This window comes from Jaculus jaculus, chromosome 13 (assembly GCF_020740685.1).
Source record: "Jaculus jaculus isolate mJacJac1 chromosome 13, mJacJac1.mat.Y.cur, whole genome shotgun sequence".
Classification (NCBI taxonomy): Eukaryota; Metazoa; Chordata; class Mammalia; order Rodentia; family Dipodidae; genus Jaculus; species Jaculus jaculus.
The window spans coordinates 25141553-25160045 of NC_059114.1; the positions used below are offsets into that span (position 1 = coordinate 25141553).

Sequence of the window (18493 nt, forward strand, 5' to 3'; positions counted from 1 at the left end):
ATTTGTTTGCAGCGGCTGGAGGCCCTGGTGCACCCCATCTCTGTCTGTCTCTTCTATCTCTCTCTGTTTGCAAATAGATAAATAAAATATTTAAAAACACACACACACACACACACACACACACATATTTTTACAAAACAGCATGCCCAGTCAACTCGTTATTAAAATGTGGCCTTGGGCTGGAGGGACGGCTTAGAGGTTAAGGTGTTTGCCTGTGAAGCCTAAGGACCCAGGTTCGATTCTCCAGGTCCTACATAATAAGCCAGATGCACAATCGGCCCTGGCGTGCCCGTTCTCTCTCTCCCTCTCTGTGTCTCTAATAAAATGAAAATAAAATCTTTTTAAAAACAATTTTTAAAATGTGGCCTTTATGGCAAAACCGAGTTGGTGATTAAGCACTACCATCCCTTTCGCGCTTTTTATACGTGACCCTCGGGGACCATTTCTAACCCCCGCGCGCCCCCTGGCGCCCCGCCGCGTCCGCGCAGCCTCAGCCGCTGCGGGCCCGCCGAGGCCGGAAGTGCGGCCCCCGCCCCGCCCCTCGCGCGGCTCACTTCCGCCCGCTCCACCCGGTCCCCGCAGGCCGGAAACGCCGCGCTCCGGCCACATCTCGCTCGCTGGGTTGCCGCCCGGGCGCCGCCAGGATGCCGGTAAGAGTGGGAGCCCGGCTCGCGGGAGGCGGGGAGGACGCGGGGGCCTGCGAGGGGCCGGGCGGGGAGGGAGGGCGGCGTCGGCGCGGGCGGAGGTGCGGGCCTGGAGGAGGGGCGGCCGCCCCGCCAGCCCCGGCGCGTCCTCGTGCCGCTGCTTCCCCCGGGGCCAGCTTCCCAGCGCCCCGGCCCCGCGGTGCCCGGTCCTTCTCCTGGCTCGGAGTCAGAGCCCAGCTCCTCCTGTCGAGCCCCCGGCACCTACTTCCTCCTCCACCCAGGGCCGTCTGTCACCTGTCAGGCTCACTTCCTGGACTCCTCCCCGGCTGCGCCCGGCGGACACCCTCCAGCCCGCCCGGGTTAAATCCGCCGGGCTCGCTCGGGTCGGCTCTTGGTCTCCAGGAGTTCGCTCTTCCGAGCATCGGAGTGCGGGGTGACAGTTGACGACAGCCAGTCTGGGGTTTACTGCCATCATGGTCCCGGTTTTGCGGCTGCAGTAACACTGCACGCCACCGACGTTACTGAGCCCGAGCGTGCGAGCCGAGCGCAGTTACAGCAGCAGCTAAGACGTGCTTCAGGGGAGAACCTACATTCTGCCAAGGCAGGACAGATGAGGAAGGGGGATAGTTTCAGATTGTGACACGAAGAGAAACGCAATTACTGGTAACCACGGTTGGTGGCTGTAGTCCCAGCACTTGGGAGGCAGAGGCAGGAGGATTTCAGGTCCAAGGCCAGCCTGGACTACATGGCAAGTTCTAACACAACCTGGACTACATAGGGAGATTCTGTCTCCCAAAAAACATTTCTTTAAATATTTAATTAATTTATTTATTTGAAAGAGAGAGAAACAGATAGACTGTGTATGCCAGGGCCATTAGCCACTACAAACGAACTCCAGATCCATGCGCCCCCATGTGCAGCTGGCTTACGTGGTTCCTGGGGAATCGAACCGGGGTTCTTAGTCTTCACAAGCAAACGCCTTAACCGGTAACCCATTTCACCAGTCCACCCCCTCCCGTTTTTTTGTTTTGTTTTGTTTCGAGGTAGGGTCTACTGTAGCTTAGGCTGACCTGGAATTCACTGTGTAGTCTTAGGCTGGTCACTTCATAGGAATCCTACCTCTGCCTCCCCAGTGATGGAATTAAAAGTGTGTGCCACTATGCCTGGCTTAAAAAATTGATTATTGGAGAAGGGGAAGACAGGAGGCTGTTGTGGATAAGACATACTTGTAATAAAAAGGAACAAGCTTATAGTACCAGTTTTATATGGGGTGTGTGTGTTTATACTACTGCGAACTGAACTCAGGACCTTGCACGTTTGCCTCACGCATGTTTAGTTCGATGCTGTACCACTGAGCTATAGCCGCACCTCCCCTCCCCCCCAGGTAGGGTTTTGCTCTAGCCCAGGCTGACCTGAATTTAACTATGTAGTCTCAGAGTGGCCTTGAACTCATGGGGAGCCTCCTACTTCTGCCTCCCCTGTATTGGGATTAAAAGTGTGTACCACCCTGCTTGCCCCCCTCCCCCATTTTTTAACTTTTTATTTTGAGAAAAGTTGTCACCAAAGTTGACTAGGCTGGCATTGAACTTGTGATTCTCTCATCTCCCCAGTACCTGGGATTGTAGACTTGCACCATCATGTTCAGTTTATATATTTTGTGAATCTCATTGTTAATGACTTCTGAGCAGCACCAGACAGGGCCAGAGCCTTTATAAAGTAATTCTCACAATGATCCTATAAAGTAGATACCCTATTGTTCCCATGTCACAAAAGAAAAAATCCAAGGCCTAAGGAGTTTAAATAACATCACACACTAATGGTAAAACCAGATGTTGGGGGTAGAGAGATTGTTTAGTGGTTAAGGCACTTGCCTTCAAAGCCTAAGGACCCAGGTTCAATTCCCTAGTGCCCACATAAACAAGCTGCACAGAATGGCACATGCATCTGGCCTTTGGTTGCAGTGGCTGGATGCTTTGACACACCCATTTCTCTTTCTCTATCTGACCTCCCTCTTCCTCTCTTTCTCTCAAAAATAAATATTTTTTTAAAAACCAAGTGTTATAACTCAAAAGCTCAAAGTTACCTCAAGTTCCAAACAAGTACCTTATACATCTGTGATGTCTTATTTTATGTCTGCTTTCTCTGTTAACCTGAAAGCTCTTATATGGTGGTTTTATAAATTACTATATCAAGCTGGGTGTGGTGGTGCTCACCTTTAATCCCAGCACTCAGGAGGCTGAGGTAGAAGGATTGTTGTGAGTTTGGAGCCAGCCTGAGATTTCATAGTGAATTCCAGGTCATCCTGGGCTAGAGTAAGAACCTACCTCAAAAACAAACAAAAAATTATATCAATATACTTTGCACATTAAAAAGTGCTTAACAGTTGTTTAATGAATATATGCATAGTTTTTTGTTGTTTTTTTTAAGGGAGACATCTTGGGCTGGAGGGTGACCCGGTGGTTAAAAGTGCTTGCTGGAGCTGAGGATGTAGCTCAGTGATGGGAGTACTTGCCTGACATATACAAGACCCTGGGTTTGAGCTCCACCAGCAAAAATCCTCAAAAGTACTGGCTATGAAAGCCTGCCCACCTGAGTAGGGATCTCCTACACCCATGTAAAGCCAAAGTGGCACACACATCTGTAATCCCATAGTGCCTGTGGTGGTGAGAGGCAGGAGAATCTGGAAGCTCATGAGCCAGCTAGTCTGGCCTTCACAGCAGCAAAAATGAGAGAACCTGTCTCAAGCAGGGTAGAAGACTTAACACCGGAAGTTGTGTTTTAATATCTACACACACGCCATGACCTGCATGCTGCCCATACTCATACACACAAATAAATATAAATAAGTGCTAGGCGTGGGCCACCACGCCTTTAATCTTAGCACTTGGGAGACTGAGATAGGATCGCTGTGAGTTTGAGGCCAGCCTGGGCTAGAGCAAGACCCTACCTCAACCCCCCCCCCAAAATGCTGAAAAGGGCAAAACTAGGAATCAGCATATGTAATTGCTCTTGTGAATATGATTTCCCCATCCTTTAGCTTATGCCTACTCACTACTGGCAATATATACTGCCTGCTTGATAAATTTAGAAACAGGCTAACGAGGGTTAAGGATGTAGCTTACTTGGTAGAGTATTTCCCTACTATGCATGAAGCTGTGTGTTTCATCCTGGTGCTGCATAAAGATGGGTGTGGTGGCACATACTGGTAACCCAGCACTCAGGAGGTGGAGGCAGAAGAATCAGAAGTTTAAGGTTGGGCTAGGGAGATGGGACAGTTAGTAAAGCTTGATAGGCAGGGGTGAGGAGCTGAGTTCAGATCCCTAGCACCCATGTAAATTCTGGACAGAAGGGGTGGCTGCCTGTAATAGCAGCTCTGGAAGGAAAGACAGATCCCAGGGCAATCTGGCTGGCAAGGCCAGCCAATACCATAAGCTGTGTCTCAATAAATAAATAATAAGTTCAGGTCATCCCTGGATACATAGCAAGTCCAGGCTATCCTGAGGTAAATGTGACCTTATCTCAAAATCACATTAACTAAAGAGAAGGGGACAGACAGGTTAAGGAAGGAAAGGAGTTGTCTTAGTTAAAGACAAAGTCAGGAAGTGGCAGAACTGAAAAGCTAGTGCTTGGGTCCTGTTTAGCTGCAGGGTGGGCACCCTGGTCTACATGGCCTTTGCCTGCGTCTGTAATGGGGAAATGCCTGCTAGCCACAGAGTGATGTCACTGAGCAGAGAACTGGAAATGCCCAGCCGTATCCGGTCACACAGTATCTCCACCCTAAGGATACAAGAATGGCCTTAAAAGGAGCCAGACACATGCCTTTAATCCCAGCATGAGTAAAGTCTAGGCAATAATAAAACGTAGGTGGTTATTTTTGTTTGGTATTTCAAGGCAAGGTTTCACTGTAGCTTAGGCTAACCTGGAATTCACTCTAAAGTTCAAAGCTGGCCTTGAACTCACGGCCATCTTCCTCCCTCAGCCCTTCCAAGTTCTGGAACTAAAGGCTTGAGTCACCACGCTTGGCCTGTAAAAAGCACTTTTAAAAAGAAGTGGGCCGGGCATGGTGGCGCATGCCTTTAATCCCAGCACTCGGGAGGCAGAGGTAGGAGGATCGCCATGAGTTCAAGGCCACCCTGAGACTACAGAGTTAATTCCAGGTCAACCTGGACCAGAGTGAGACCCTACCTCAAAAAACCAAAAAAAAAAGAAGAAGTGGGGTTTTGGAGAGATGGCTTGGTGGTTAAAGATAATTCCCCAGCCACCCACATAAAGCTGGATGGGCATTCATTTGCAGCAGCAAGAGACCCTGGCATGTACACACATAAGTGCAAGTAAATCAGTGAAATTTACCAGGGAGGGATAAAGTGGTGAGTAATTATTACCCTTTGTCTTTAGTCTATAATTTAACTGTAAGTTTATATCATTTAACTTTATGGCTGTATAAATAACTAGCATGCAAAATGTCTCAAAATTCAGCAGTTGGGTTGTTCAGGTTATTGACAACCTCTATAAATATACCTAATGCACATGATCATAATCCTCCTTCACCATCCTTTTTGTTAGCCCTCACTGAAGCCCTTATTCTTTTAAACGAGTGCCCCAGTGTCTTTCAGCCCAAGCGTGCGGTGTCTTCAGCAGTAGTTCTGGTGGGCAACCAAGAGCCCTGGCCATAACGTGTAATGTTTTGGGGGCACCAGGGGTTGGTTTTCTTGAGACAGGATGAGTCACCTGTGCCATGTTGCTGTCACCGTCCCTTCTCCAGGCTAATGTTAGAAGGGTTACTGCTCTTTTCCTTTGGAGGAGTGTGCTTGTCTGCCTGGTGACACTTGCCCTCTTTCTGCTTCTGTGTTTGTTCCTGGCCACTACAGGCTTACCACTCTTCTCTTATGGACCCAGACACCAAACTCATCGGAAACATGGCGCTGCTGCCCATCAGAAGTCAGTTCAAAGGACCCGCCCCTAGAGAAAGTAAGTCTCAACCATTTCTTTCAAAATTGGGTATGAGATGGGCTAGCAAATACCCTGACATTGCCAAATCAAGGAGACGCTTAGCTGGTCCTCTGTCTGTTTGACTCTTACCTTCTGTGGGCTCCATGCTGTATTTTAGATTTTCCAAAAGCGTGGTTTTGTGTTGCATTTTGTAGGAAACCGCTTTACCACTTCTAATTTCCCCAGGATGTGTTGGTAAGCAGAAAAGGAGACATGTGGGCCAAGGAGATGACTCAGTGGGTAAGAGCACTTGCTGTACAAGCATGAGGACCTGCTCCAGGTATAGGGAGAGATTCTGTCTCAAGGCAGAATGAAAGAGGAGGAGTACATTGAAGATCCTCCTCTGTCCTCTGTGTGTGCCTGTCTGTGCACATGCATTTGCACACAGATGCATGTGCTACACAGAAAGAAAAATAAATTTTAAAAATGAGGACGTCTGGGCTGGAGACATGGCTTAGTGGTTAAGGCACTTGCCTGTGAAGCCCAAGGAACCAGGTTCCTCTCTCTCCAGCAATCCCATCAGCCAGATGCTCAAAGGTGAGGCAAGCACAAGGTTGCACGTGCCCACTAGGTGGTGAAAGCATCTGAAGTTCAATTGCAGTGGCTAAAGCCCTGGCATGCCAATTCTCTCTGTCTCTAAAAAAAATAAAAGTAAATAAAACGAGGAAGCCAGGTGTGGTGGCACATACGTTTAATCCCAGTATTCAGGAGATGGATTAGGATGGTTGCTGTGAACTCAAGGCCAGCCTGAAGCTACAGAGTGAGTTCCAGAGTGCTGGAGTGAGGCCTTAGGGAAAAAAGGAGGAAATGCTTTAATTTTGGCTACTGTTCCCATAGTCACTTTCTTTGTCATCCTGCTGGAAAAAAAAACAAGCAACAGAAAGTATTAAGCCAGTGTGATGGTTCACACTTGTAGTATTGTCTACTCAGGAGGCTTTGATGCAGATGGATGGCTTGAGTCTAATAGTTCCAGGCCAGCCAGAACAACATAGCAAGGCCACATCTCAAAAAAAAAAAAAAAGAAAAAAAATAGGGCCAAGGAGATGGCTTTGCAGTTAAAGGCACTTGTTTGCAAAGCCTGAGGACTTTGGTTCAATTCCCCAGTACCCACATAAAGCCAGATGCACAAATGGCACATGCATCTGAAGTTCATTTAACATAGTAGGAGGCCCTGGTATGCCCATTCTCTCATTTTCACTCACCCTTTCCCTCTGTCTCAAGTAAATATTTAAAATAATTTGGCTACTAACTTTGGCAATACCTCAATCTTAGATTCATTTTTGTTGTTTTTTTGAGGCAGGATCTCACTATGTAGCTCTAGTGTTGAGGAACTCACTATGTAGACCAGGCTAGCCTAACTTTGTGGCAGTATTCCTGCCTCTGCCTTCTGGCTGCTGGGGCTTACAGATGTGTGCTTTCCCACCCAGCTTCAGTCTTAAATCTTCCATGTGCTTTGTAACATTGCTTACTTCTACTTTTGCTTTTTAGAGGTTTTTATCTTTTATTTTTTAATATTTACTTATTTGAGACAGAGAATGGATACACCTGGGCCTCTTGCCACTGCAAATGAACTCCAAACACATGTGCCATTTTGTGTTTCTGGCCTTATGTGAGTATTGGGGAATCAAACCTGTATCATCAGGCTTTGCAAGCACATGCCTTTAACCATTGAGCCATCTATCCAGCCCCCACTTTTTTTTTTTCAGTTTTTCGAGGTAGGGTCTCACTGTAGCCCAGTCTGACCTGGAATTCACTCTGTAGTCTCAAGGTAGCTTTGAACTCACGGCAACCCTCCTACCTCTGCCTCCTAAGTGCTGGGATTAAAGGTGTGAGCCACCACACCTGGCTTTTTAAAAATACTTGTTTGAGAGAGAGAAGACTTACTGGTTTTCAGATGCTTTGGAACTCCTCTGACACATTCTGAGATGTTCTGCCAACAGCGTAATCTGTATTCTGTTAGACATGGCTTCCCTGCACCCAGCAAGGGTCTTCTAGACTGTAGCCATAATTACCAATTTAGTACTGACTGCATCCCCATATCTCTGCCAAACTGTGTGGCGTGACCTCCTCTTCATTTAATTTTGTTCACAACACGAGTTGAAATAAGAATAAACTTAATAAATTCAGTGAATCACCACAGCTTTTACTTCATTCTGAGAAAAAGAAACAGATGGAAAAAGACCTAAAAGGAAGAATTACAGTGCAAGGAGCAGGAATGTTGGCCCAATTTCCTTGGGAAGAACCCTTCTCACTGTTTATAGATAACAAGTATTCTATCAAAAGATACAGTCCAACCAAAAAAAATATATATATATATTAAAAGCTGGGCGTGGTGGCACAGTTCTTTAATCCCAGCACTTGGGAGGCAGAGGTAGGAGGATTGCCGTGAGTTCAAAGTCACCCTGAGACTGCTTAGTGAATTTCAAGTTAGCCTGGGTTACAGTGAGACCCTACCTTGAAAACCCAAAAAAAAAAAAAGATGGAGTCCATCATGTATGAAAAAATCCCTAACCATTTATGCAACTCTTGAGTCCTCAAGGGAAAATGGACCCAGAGAAACCAAATTGATGAAGGGTGTCCTTACTCCTCTTCCCCGAGGGACTAGAACAACGGGGTGGAAGTCTGTGTTGTGATCTGAATAACTCAGCATTGATCAGATTAATTCCAGGCCCCGAGGTGTGGCACAGCAGCAGTGCACGTGCCTGGCATGTGTGAGGTCCTGGGTTGGAGCCTCAGCCACACACATACTTTTGAAAGTGCATTTCTATTCAGCAAACGTCTTGTCTAGGTTCTGCATCCTCTTGCCTCCACTGTCTCCTGTCATTGTATTTAGAAGGATGAGCTGTGTTTTGTAAACACTATTACAAGGTCTAAGGAAGTTTTCCTCGTCCTAGGAAACCAGGTTACAGGGAACACAGGTCTGGATTTAGACTGAGATTGGGGTTGTTCGCCGAGGACTGATCTAGGAAGAAGCTAACAGAGCTGCAGGACTGGAGCAGTGGGCAGCGCTGCTGCTGTGTGAGGCGGACAGCAGCCGTGGCAAGAAGTAGAAGGGACAGTCTCAGAATGACTGGCACCAGCTGCTGGACACCAAGCCCGGGGATTCTGATCTCTCCAAGATGAAAAAGGAGAGCAAAAAAATTGCCCAAGAAATTGTGTAATGAGATCTGTCTCTGCCACTGTGGTATTCCTGGCTTTTCTCAATCTGTAACCACTTAGAACAGCTTGTACAAGTTTATTAAGTCAAAGGTTTTCATAAAAATAAAGATATATGTATGAACCCCAAATATTCCAAAATGAGTTTTTTCCTGTAAGTACAGTATGTAAAGTCAAGTAAAGTTATATTGAATACTTTAAGTGCCTTGTTAAAGTGAGCCTGTATCTCAGTCTATTTCTGTAAACATATTGAGATCTTAAGTGATATTCTCTGAATACTAATAGTAGTTCATTTCTGGGTAGTGAGATAATAGGATTTAGGATAACACTTCTTTATTGATTGAATTTATTTTTCTAATAAGCATGTATAGGTGTTTTGGTTTTTCAAGGTAGGGTCTCGCTCTAGCCCAGGCTGACCTGGAATTCACTATGTAGTCTCAGGGTGGCCTTGAACTCATGGCGATCCTCCTACCTCTGCCTCCCAAGTGCTAGAATTAAAGGAATGGGCCACCATGCATGGCTAGCATGTATAGTTTTTGTAAAACAGTAAAATGAGCCGAGTGTGGTGGTGCACACCTTTAATCCCAGAACTCAGGAGGCAGAGGTAGTGAATTCCAGGTCAGCCTGGACTAGAACGAGACCCTACTTCAAAATATATATATTTTATATGTACACACACATACATACATACATATATATATATATATATATAAATATATATAAATATATAGTAAAGCTACAACTAAAAATAGATCACATATTCTTCTAGAATTGCCTTTGGAAACTATTTCAGGAGACTTGTTTTATTTTATCCAATTCCAAATTTCTTGTTAATTGAGCTTGGAATTGTTTTCCTTTCTAGCTTTTGTAGGGATTGTGGTTTGTATTTGGCTAATGTTCTCTGCCCTCCTTCTTTTCCTTTGTTTTTTACTTAGCAAAAGATACAGATATTGTGGATGAAGCCATATATTACTTCAAGGCCAATGTCTTCTTCAAAAACTATGAAATTAAGGTAAATCACAGAGCTTGTAATACTTAGTTTTCTTTAATCTTTTTTTTTTTTTTTTTTTTTTTGCCACATGTGTGTCAGTAAGGGTCTCTTGATACTGCAAATAAATCTCAAGTCCTGGGGATTGAGCCCAGGTCAGCAGACTTTGCAAGCAAATGCCTTTAACTGCTGAGTTGTTTCCCAAGCACAAATACTTAGTTTTCTGATGGGGAAAAAAAAATCTACCTTTTGGGCCAGTGTTATGGACACACCTTTAATCCCAGCACTTGGGAGGCAGAGGTAAGAGGATCACCATGTGTTAAAGGCCACCCTGAGACTACATACTGAATTGTAAGTCAGCTGGGCTAGAGTGAGACCCTACCTTGAAACCCCCCAAAATAGTTTTTATTTTAATTTTATTTCTTTGATAGAGAGAGATTGGGCATGTCAGGGTCTCCAGCCTCTGCAAATGAACTCCAGATGCGTGTGCTACCTTGTGCATCTGGCTTACATGGGTACTGGGAAATCAAACCTGGGTTCTCAGACTTTACAGGCAAGTGCCTTAAACACTAAGCTATCTCTCCAGACCTATTTTTTTTTAATATTTTGCTTATTTATTTATTTATTTGAGAAAGAGAGAGAAGCAAAGACAGAGAGAGAGAATGGGCGCACCAGAGCCTCCACCCCTGCAAATGAACTCCAGATGCATGCACCACCTTGTGCATCTGGCTTGCATGGATACTGGGGAGTCAAACCTGGGTCCTTAGACCTTGCAGGCTGGTGCCTTAACCACTAAGCCATCTCTCCAGCCCTATTTTTATTTATGTGTGTGTATGTGTACCAGGGTCTCTTGCCACCACAAGGTAGTACTAGATTCTCTAACCACATATTTTTGCATCTGACTTAATGGGAGTGTCGGGAATTGAACCTGGGTCAACAGGCTTTGTAAGCAAGTGCCTTTAACCATTGAGCCATCTGCCCAGGCCCAGGAACACTTGATGATACTTTAAAATATGATGCTTCACTCTTTGCTTGCTAAAATTTTGAATTTTAGGCACCATATAGGATATGGAATCATTATTTGTAATCTTGATCTATGAATTATGGTCAGAATATCCTATGGTTACAGTGTTTCCTATAGTGTAATAATTTATATTGTCAACTTGAAAGGACCTAGACTCACCTGTGTTAATGTAGATTAAGTTAGCCTCTGTGCATGTCCATGAGGGATTATCTTGATGAGGTTAATTCAGATGGGAACACCCACTTTAACTGTGGGCTGCACCATTCCATAGCCGGGGTCCTGAACGGTGTATGCAGGAGAGAGCTGTCTGCGTACCAGCACTCAGCCCTCTGCTTCCTTACTGTGGGCTGAGTGTGGCCAGCCCAGCCCACAGGATAGTCTTAACGCCCCTGCACCGTGCCTTCCCTACCATGACCAGCTCACTAGAACTGTAAGCTCAATAAACACTTCCTCCCTTAAACTGGTTTTTGTCAGATCTCTTGTTCCAGCAACAAGAAGGTAACTAAGACATATAGCCAATGTTAAGTGCAGTGTTTGTAGTAGGTATAAACAAACATAATTCCTCTCATTTCATTCTCAAATATCATCTGATTTTAAAAAGAGGGAATTGTATAGCTATTTATTTATTTATTTATTTATTTATTCAACAGTGAGAAAGACACGGGGGAGAGAGAGAGAGAGAGAAAATGGGCACCCCAGGGCCTCTAGCCACTGCAAACGAACGCCAGATGCACATGCCACTTTGTGCATTTGGCTTCCGTGGGTAACCACTAAGCCATCTTTCCAGCCCTTGTATAACTCTTTTTTCCCTAATGATAAAATCTGTAAAATTAGCCTATCGTCCAGGCCACATTGCATCAATATCCATGCCTTCAAATGTTCCCCTGGGTTGGGTCAAGATGTTGGTCTTAGGAAGTTCTTACAGAACATGTCACATGTGAAGTCACTGCTTCCTCCTGGGTAAGTAATGAGTTGCTTTGTTCTCAGCAGAGATTCTCGAGTGAAAGGTCTGTGAAAGTTAGCCCACCATATGGTCTGCCTCCGGCTTCCAGGCTGTTGTGTTAATTCTTACCTCCTACACAGACCATAGCTCTGCCGGAGCTCAGGTGCCAGGGGTGCTGAGAACATGGGCAGCCCTGCAGCTCGGGAAGAAAGCCACCAGCTCCTGCCCTGTGGTACTTGCTTTCTGTGTACCTTGCTCACTCTCCCCTCCCTTTTCCTTCCTGTGACCACCCACATCACAGGAACTGAGAACACTTGGACCGTTGGACCTTTTTTTCGTTGTTTTTTTGTTTTCCGAGGTGGGTTCTCACTGTAGTCCAGGCTGACCTGGAATTCACACTATGTAGTCTCAGGGTGGCCTCAAACTCACAGCAATCCTCCTACCTCTGCCTTCCAAGTGCTGGTATTAAAGGAGTGCACCACCACGCACAGTTGGACTTTTTTTTTAAGTGTTTATTTATTTGCATGCAGAGCAGTAACAGACACACACAGAGTATCCAGCCTGTGCATCTGGCTTTACATGGGTTCTGGGGAATCAAACAGTTGTCAGGCTTTGCAGGCAAGTGTCTTGACCACTGAGCATCTCTCCAGCCCCTGTGGGACTATTTGATGCTAGAGCTGTTACCTTGTGAGGGTTCAGTAGATAGTCCAAAGACAAAGATAGTCAGAATTCATGCGTTGTACATGACTGTTATCTTGCTTTTTATTAACAACTTCCATGATTGTAAACAATATCCCATGGTAATGCCCTCCCTCCCCCCACTTTCTCCTTTGAAACTTCATTCTCCATCATATCCCCTCCCCCTCTCAATCAGTCTCATTTTGATGTCATCATCTTTTCCTCCTATTATGATGGTCTTGTGTAGGTAGTGTGACTGTTATGTTTGATGAAGACTGTTTTTAATTTTTCTTTTCCTTCATGTAGAATGAAGCGGATAGGACCTTGATATATATCACTCTATACATATCCGAGTGTCTTAAAAAACTCCAAAAGGTAATGAAAGTAAAAATATATATGTATATATTGGTAGATTTTCCTCTCCCAGCCACCTGGATGTGTTGATACTGTAGGACAAGTACAAACTTATTTCCTGTGACTTAGAGCATGGAGTAAGGAAGAACATTGAATGTTGTTCTCTGATCTCAGTGTAACTGAATGAAGACAGACGTCATGAAGTCTTAAGGTCCTGCACGTGTTGTTTAACAGAAATCTTCCACCAGCCTCCAACTCAAATTTAGCATTTATTGCAATCATGTATTTAGGCAACAGTCCACAGTACTATCAGTATCGTAAAGAATTCATCAAGCTGGTTGTGGTGGCGCACGCCTTTAGTCCCAGCACTCAGGAGGCAGAGGTAGGAGGCAACCCTGAGAATACAGACTGAATTCCAGGTCAGTGTAGACTAGAGTAAAACCCTACCTTGAAAAACAAACGAAAAAAAAGAGTTCATAATATTTCTGCATAGTATTAGAGCTGAAGATATTTTGAAGATCTATTTATACTTATCACTACTTGAAAATTTAGTAACATCTTGTTCTTTTGTACATTTTTACGATGAAATTTATTTATTTATTTGAGAGAGAGAAACAGATAGAGAATGAGCATGTCAGGATCTCTAGCCACTGCAGACGAACCTGACACATGCATCTCCTTGTGCATTTGGCTTACATGGGTATTGGAGAATTGAACTTGGGTCCTTAGGCCTTGCAGGCAAGCTCCTTCACTGCTAAGGCATCTCTCCAGCACCATAAAATGTGGTTTTAAGGCTTGGATTTCATAGTTCTTGGGTTTTTTGGTAAATATTTTTTTTCATTATTTATTTATTTATTTGAGAGTGACAGACGCAGAGAGAGAGAGAGAGAGAATATGGGCATGCCAGGGCTTCCAGCCACCGCAAACGAACTCCAGACGCATGCGCCCCGTTGTACATCTGGCTAACGTGGGTCCTGGGGAATCGAGCCTTGAACTGGGGTCCTTAGGCTTCACAGGCAAGCGCTTAACCGCTAAGCCATCTCTCCAGCCCAGCTGTTTTCTTTTTGAGGCAGGGTCTCACTTTAGTCCAGGCTGACCTCAAAATCATAGAGCTCTTCCTACCTCAGCCTCTGAGTGCAGGGATTAAAGGTGCGCCACCACACCTGGCAATAATATCTGATTTATTTTGCAAATCTGGTAAATCCAGCTTCAAAAGAATATATAAAGACAGAACTATGAGGGTTGGAGAGATGGCTTAGCGGTTAAGCGCTTGCCTGTGAAGCCTAAGGACCCTGGTTCGAGGCTCGGTTCCCCAGGTCCCACGTTAGCCAGATGCACAAGGGGGCGTCTGGAGTTCGTTTGCAGAGGCTGGAAGCCCTGGTGCGCCCATTCTCTCTCTCTCCCTCTATCTGTCTTTCTCTCTGTGTCTGTAGCTCTCAAATAAATAAATAAAAAATTTAAAAAATAAAAATTAAAAAAAAAAAAAAAGAAAACAGCTTAGCTGGGCATGGTGGTACACGCCTTTAATCCCAGTACTTGGAAGGCAGAGATAGAAGGATCACCATGAGTTCGAGGTCAGCCTGAGTAGAGTGAGACCCTACCTCAAGAAACAAAAAAGAAAAGAAAACAGCCTAAGACACACAGCCAAAGGATATCTGAAAACCATCATGAGCCAGACGTGGTGGCAGACCTTAATCCCAGCACTTGGGTGGCAGAGGTAGATGGATTGCTCTGAGTTTGAAGCCAGCCTGCGACTACAGAGTGAGTTCCAGGTTGGCCTGGGCTATAGTGAGACCCTACCTCAAAAAAAAAAAAAAAAGATGTCCCAGTCTTAGCTTCTTAAACTAAAAATATTGCAATTTGGGTATTGTTATCTTTTCTTGTGAGCTGTGAATTTTTTTTTTGTTTCATTTTTAGTGCAATTCCAAAAGCCAAGGTGAGAAAGAAATGTATACACTGGGAATCACAAATTTTCCTATTCCTGGAGAGCCTGGGTTTCCACTCAATGCAATTTATGCCAAACCTGCGAACAAACAAGAAGATGGTAAGAACAGGGCTTCTGTTCTCATTCTCTCTCTCTCGCCTGGTTTTATCCATCTCATGATTGTGGTTGCTTTGAGGTTTGGTTGGTTGTTTTTCAGATTGGTCTTGAACTTAGGATCCTCCTGCCTCAGCTTCTCTGCTGCTAGAATTATAAGGATCCAATACCACACCCTGCTGCATCTCACTTTCTAGCCTCTTTTTCTTTCCTTGATTAACATCAGGATGACAATGGAATACTTGGGACCTCTGTTACCTTATTATGCACTTTCACAAAAGATTCTTGCTAGGAAGCTGAGGTAGGAGGTTCACTGAGCTTCAGGTCAACTTGGACTAAATAGAGACCCTGCTTCAACAAAACAAAAATGAACAAAAGATTCCTGCTAGGAAGGAGAACCTGCAGAGAATGTCCTTTAATTCTCTTACTCTGAATGCATAAAATATACTGTTGGGCCTGGGGAGATGATTCAGTAGTTATATATGCTTGCTTACAAAGCCTTCTAGCCTGGGTTCAATACCCTAGCCACCCACCGAAAGATGGAAAGTCATTTGTTTGCAGTGGCAAAAGACCCTGGCATGTACACATGTGCAAATGAATAAAAATTTTTAAAAATTTAAAAATGTAAAAATGTTTCACTCTAGTCCAGGCTGACCTGGAATTCACTGTGTAGTCTCAGGGTGGCCTTGAACTCATGTCAAACCTCCTACCTGTACTGCCTCCTGAGTGCTGAGATTAAAGGCCTGTGCCGCCATGCCCAGCAAAAATGTACAATTTTTAAAAATGTACTATCAAAGTTGGTGTCTAAAACAACATCCAGCACATTTTCATGTATTGTTTCATGTATTCATGCAGACTCTTTTGTTCTGTTTCAGAAGTGATGCGTGCTTATCTACAGCAGCTGAGGCAAGAGACTGGACTGAGGCTTTGTGAGAAAGTCTTTGACCCTCAGAATGATAAACCCAGCAAGGTAAGACCTTCTTCTTTGCCTGTTTAGTTGGTAAGTTGCCTTTGATCCCGTTATACCATTAAGTACATAAGTTCTCCCACTACAAGAGTACTTTTAATTTCTGCATCTCAGTGTTGCCTACCTTTGAGGGTGTGCCTAGTGCATAAGAGTTTACTGGTCACACAGGATAATGAACTGTATCCGGTGAAGAAAGTTTAGTTATGTGCTCTCTTGTCAGGCGTTGGAGCCCAGAGAGCAGGTTTTTTGTGATGGTCTGACTATATAGTCATCCATTGGTGGGGGAGGGGTAAAATCTGTGGCCATTCAAGTCTCCTATGTAGGATGGCATGGTGTTTGTATATGCCTGCTGTATATCCTTCCCTGTGCTTTAATCACCTCCTGATCACTTAGAGTACCTGATACAGTGTCAAAGCTGTGCAAATAGTTATTGTACCATATTGCTTAGAGAACAATGGTAAGGAAAAAAGTTGATGCCTGTTGAGTATACCATTTTATTTTATTTTTATTATTATTATTATTACTATTTATTTTATTTAGAGAAATAGAGAGGCCTGGGCCCCTACCCACTGTTAACAATGTCCAGATGCATGCACCACCTTGTTCATTTGGCTTTATATGGGTACTAGGAAATCAAACCCAGGTCTTTGGGCTTTTTTTTTTTTTTTTTTTTTTTTGCCTCAAGTGCCTTAACCACTGAGCCAGCTCTCCAGCCCAAGTACAGTTCAATTTTGTATATGTTTATGTTTGTGTGTGGGGGAGAGAGTGAGTCTCATGTAGCCCAGGCTCACCTTGAACTTGATTTATAGGTAAGGATGGTTTTGACTTCACAGTAACCCTCTGCCTCTGCTTCCTTAGTGCTAGGATTACAGGCATATGCCACCATACCTGGCTTGGATATTTTTCCTCCAACTATTTTCTATTCCTGGTCGGTTTAATCCGTGGATATAAAGGCCACACACATGCAGGGCCAGCTATATACATTTAATACTTTGCTGGGGACCAACTTTAAAATACAAGATGCACAACTCATATTTAGCTATATTAAATAGATCAGAACTCTGACCTTACTTTGATGTTACACTGGACCTGATCTAACTGTCCCTTCTGTCCTGTGTTGTCTGCAGTGGTGGACTTGCTTTGTGAAGAGACAGTTCATGAACAAGAGCCTGTCAGGCCCCGGGCAATGAAGGCAGCCTGGGCAGCTGCCATCTGCAGAGCTGCGGGCAGCCTTTCACAGCAGGATGTTTGTGATTTTTGCCTTTATTCCGCAAGGTTTTATACAGAAGAGAGAAGACAGTGTGTCTTTATTTGAAAAGTGCTTGATAAGAATTGGGGTGGGTGGGGTGGGGAGGGAAGTGTGGGTCTTCAGGGTGAGTTCTTCAATTTTAAGCTGGTACTTAATAAATAATAATAAATTTCTAATATTTCATGACAGAGAAGCTGTATTACTTATCTTTGACATTGAATTAAGACATTTTTGAGATAAAATTCATATGGCATAGTACCCTTATTAGAGGAAAGTATGAGTAAGGGCTGTGTTTGACTTTGTTTCAGGTTTTTTGATTTGGTTTGAGGTTATTTTGGTTGGTTTGGGTGGGCTGCTTTTTTTTTTTTTTAGGTAGGGTCTTGCTATAGCCTAGGCTGACCTAAAAATTCACTATGTAGCCTCATAGCAATCTTCCTACCTCACAAGTGGTGGGATTAAAGGTGTACATCTCCACACCCAGCTTTGTTTCTTGAGGTAAAGCCTCACTGTATAGTCTAGACTAGATTGAATGATAATTTACTTTGTATCCCAAGATGGCTTTGAACTCCTATTCCTTCTCTGCCTCTTGAATTCTGGGGTTGCAGATATGCGCCAGCACAGTAGGCTCCTTAGTACCCTTTTAAATAAATAAACAATTCAGTAGTTTTCAGTGTATGCACAGTTTTACAACCATTATCTAATTCCAGAACATTTTCATTAACCCAAAAAGATAGGCCTGTGTTCTAGCAGTAGCTTGCTTTCCCTCCTGAGGCTCTTCCTACCCCACCTGTGGAGCAGTCAGGTCCGCTTTCTGTCTTTGCAGATGTGCTTGTTCTGGGTGTTTCACATAAATGGAGTGGGAATGTGGTGGGAATCCCAGCACTCAGGAGGCAGAGGTAGGAGGATCACCATGAGATCAAGGCCAGCCTGGGACTACCTAGTGAATTCCAGGTCATCCTGAGCCAGAATGAGACCCTACCTCAAAAAAACCATTAAAAAAAAAAAAAAAACAAAAAAAACCCCACAGTTGATCTTTCCAGTTCTCAGGCAGGCATGTGTAGATGTGTTTGTGTGTAAGTGCGGGTACATGCATACCATGATGCACATGTGGAGGTCAGAGGACAACATTCATATCCGAGATGGGGTTTCTCTTGACCTTACTGTGAGAAATTCCTCTCCTCTCCCCATCCATGTGTTGTGATTACAGAAACCCGCCATAGCTGCTTCTGTGGGGTCTGAGCACCAAACTCAAAATACTCAGTCTTGAGAGGCCCATGCTTTTCCCAGAGCCCTCTCCCCAGCCAAGTATGAAAACTTAACCATTAAACCTCTGGTAAGTTTGTAATTTATGTTTCTCTGAATTTGCCTATTCTGGGTAATGCAAAGTAGAAGCAAACAGTAGTTATCCTGTCATGGCTGGCTTCTTTCACCTAGCAGAATGTCTTCACAGCTCATCCATGCTG

General features: G+C 44.3%; 1 protein-coding gene across 1 annotated transcript; it reads left to right on the plus strand.

Annotated features, from left to right (window-relative positions):
* The first annotated feature begins 549 nt into the window (after positions 1–549).
* Arpc3 (actin related protein 2/3 complex subunit 3) lies at positions 550–17121 on the plus strand. Its single transcript, XM_045132676.1, has 7 exons — positions 550–650; positions 5513–5612; positions 9725–9801; positions 12729–12797; positions 14694–14820; positions 15690–15784; positions 16909–17121. The coding sequence occupies exons 1-7, from the start codon at positions 645–647 to the stop codon at positions 16969–16971; spliced, it is 537 nt and encodes a 178-aa protein (XP_044988611.1). The 5' UTR covers positions 550–644; the 3' UTR covers positions 16972–17121.
* The last annotated feature ends 1372 nt before the right edge of the window (positions 17122–18493 follow it).

Coding starts and splice junctions, on each gene's coding strand:
- Arpc3 (XM_045132676.1), top strand. Junction 9,802..12,728: donor TCAAAAACTATGAAATTAAG/GTAAATCACAGA, acceptor TCCTTCATGTAG/AATGAAGCGGATAGGACCTT. Junction 15,785..16,908: donor AGAATGATAAACCCAGCAAG/GTAAGACCTTCT, acceptor TGTTGTCTGCAG/TGGTGGACTTGCTTTGTGAA.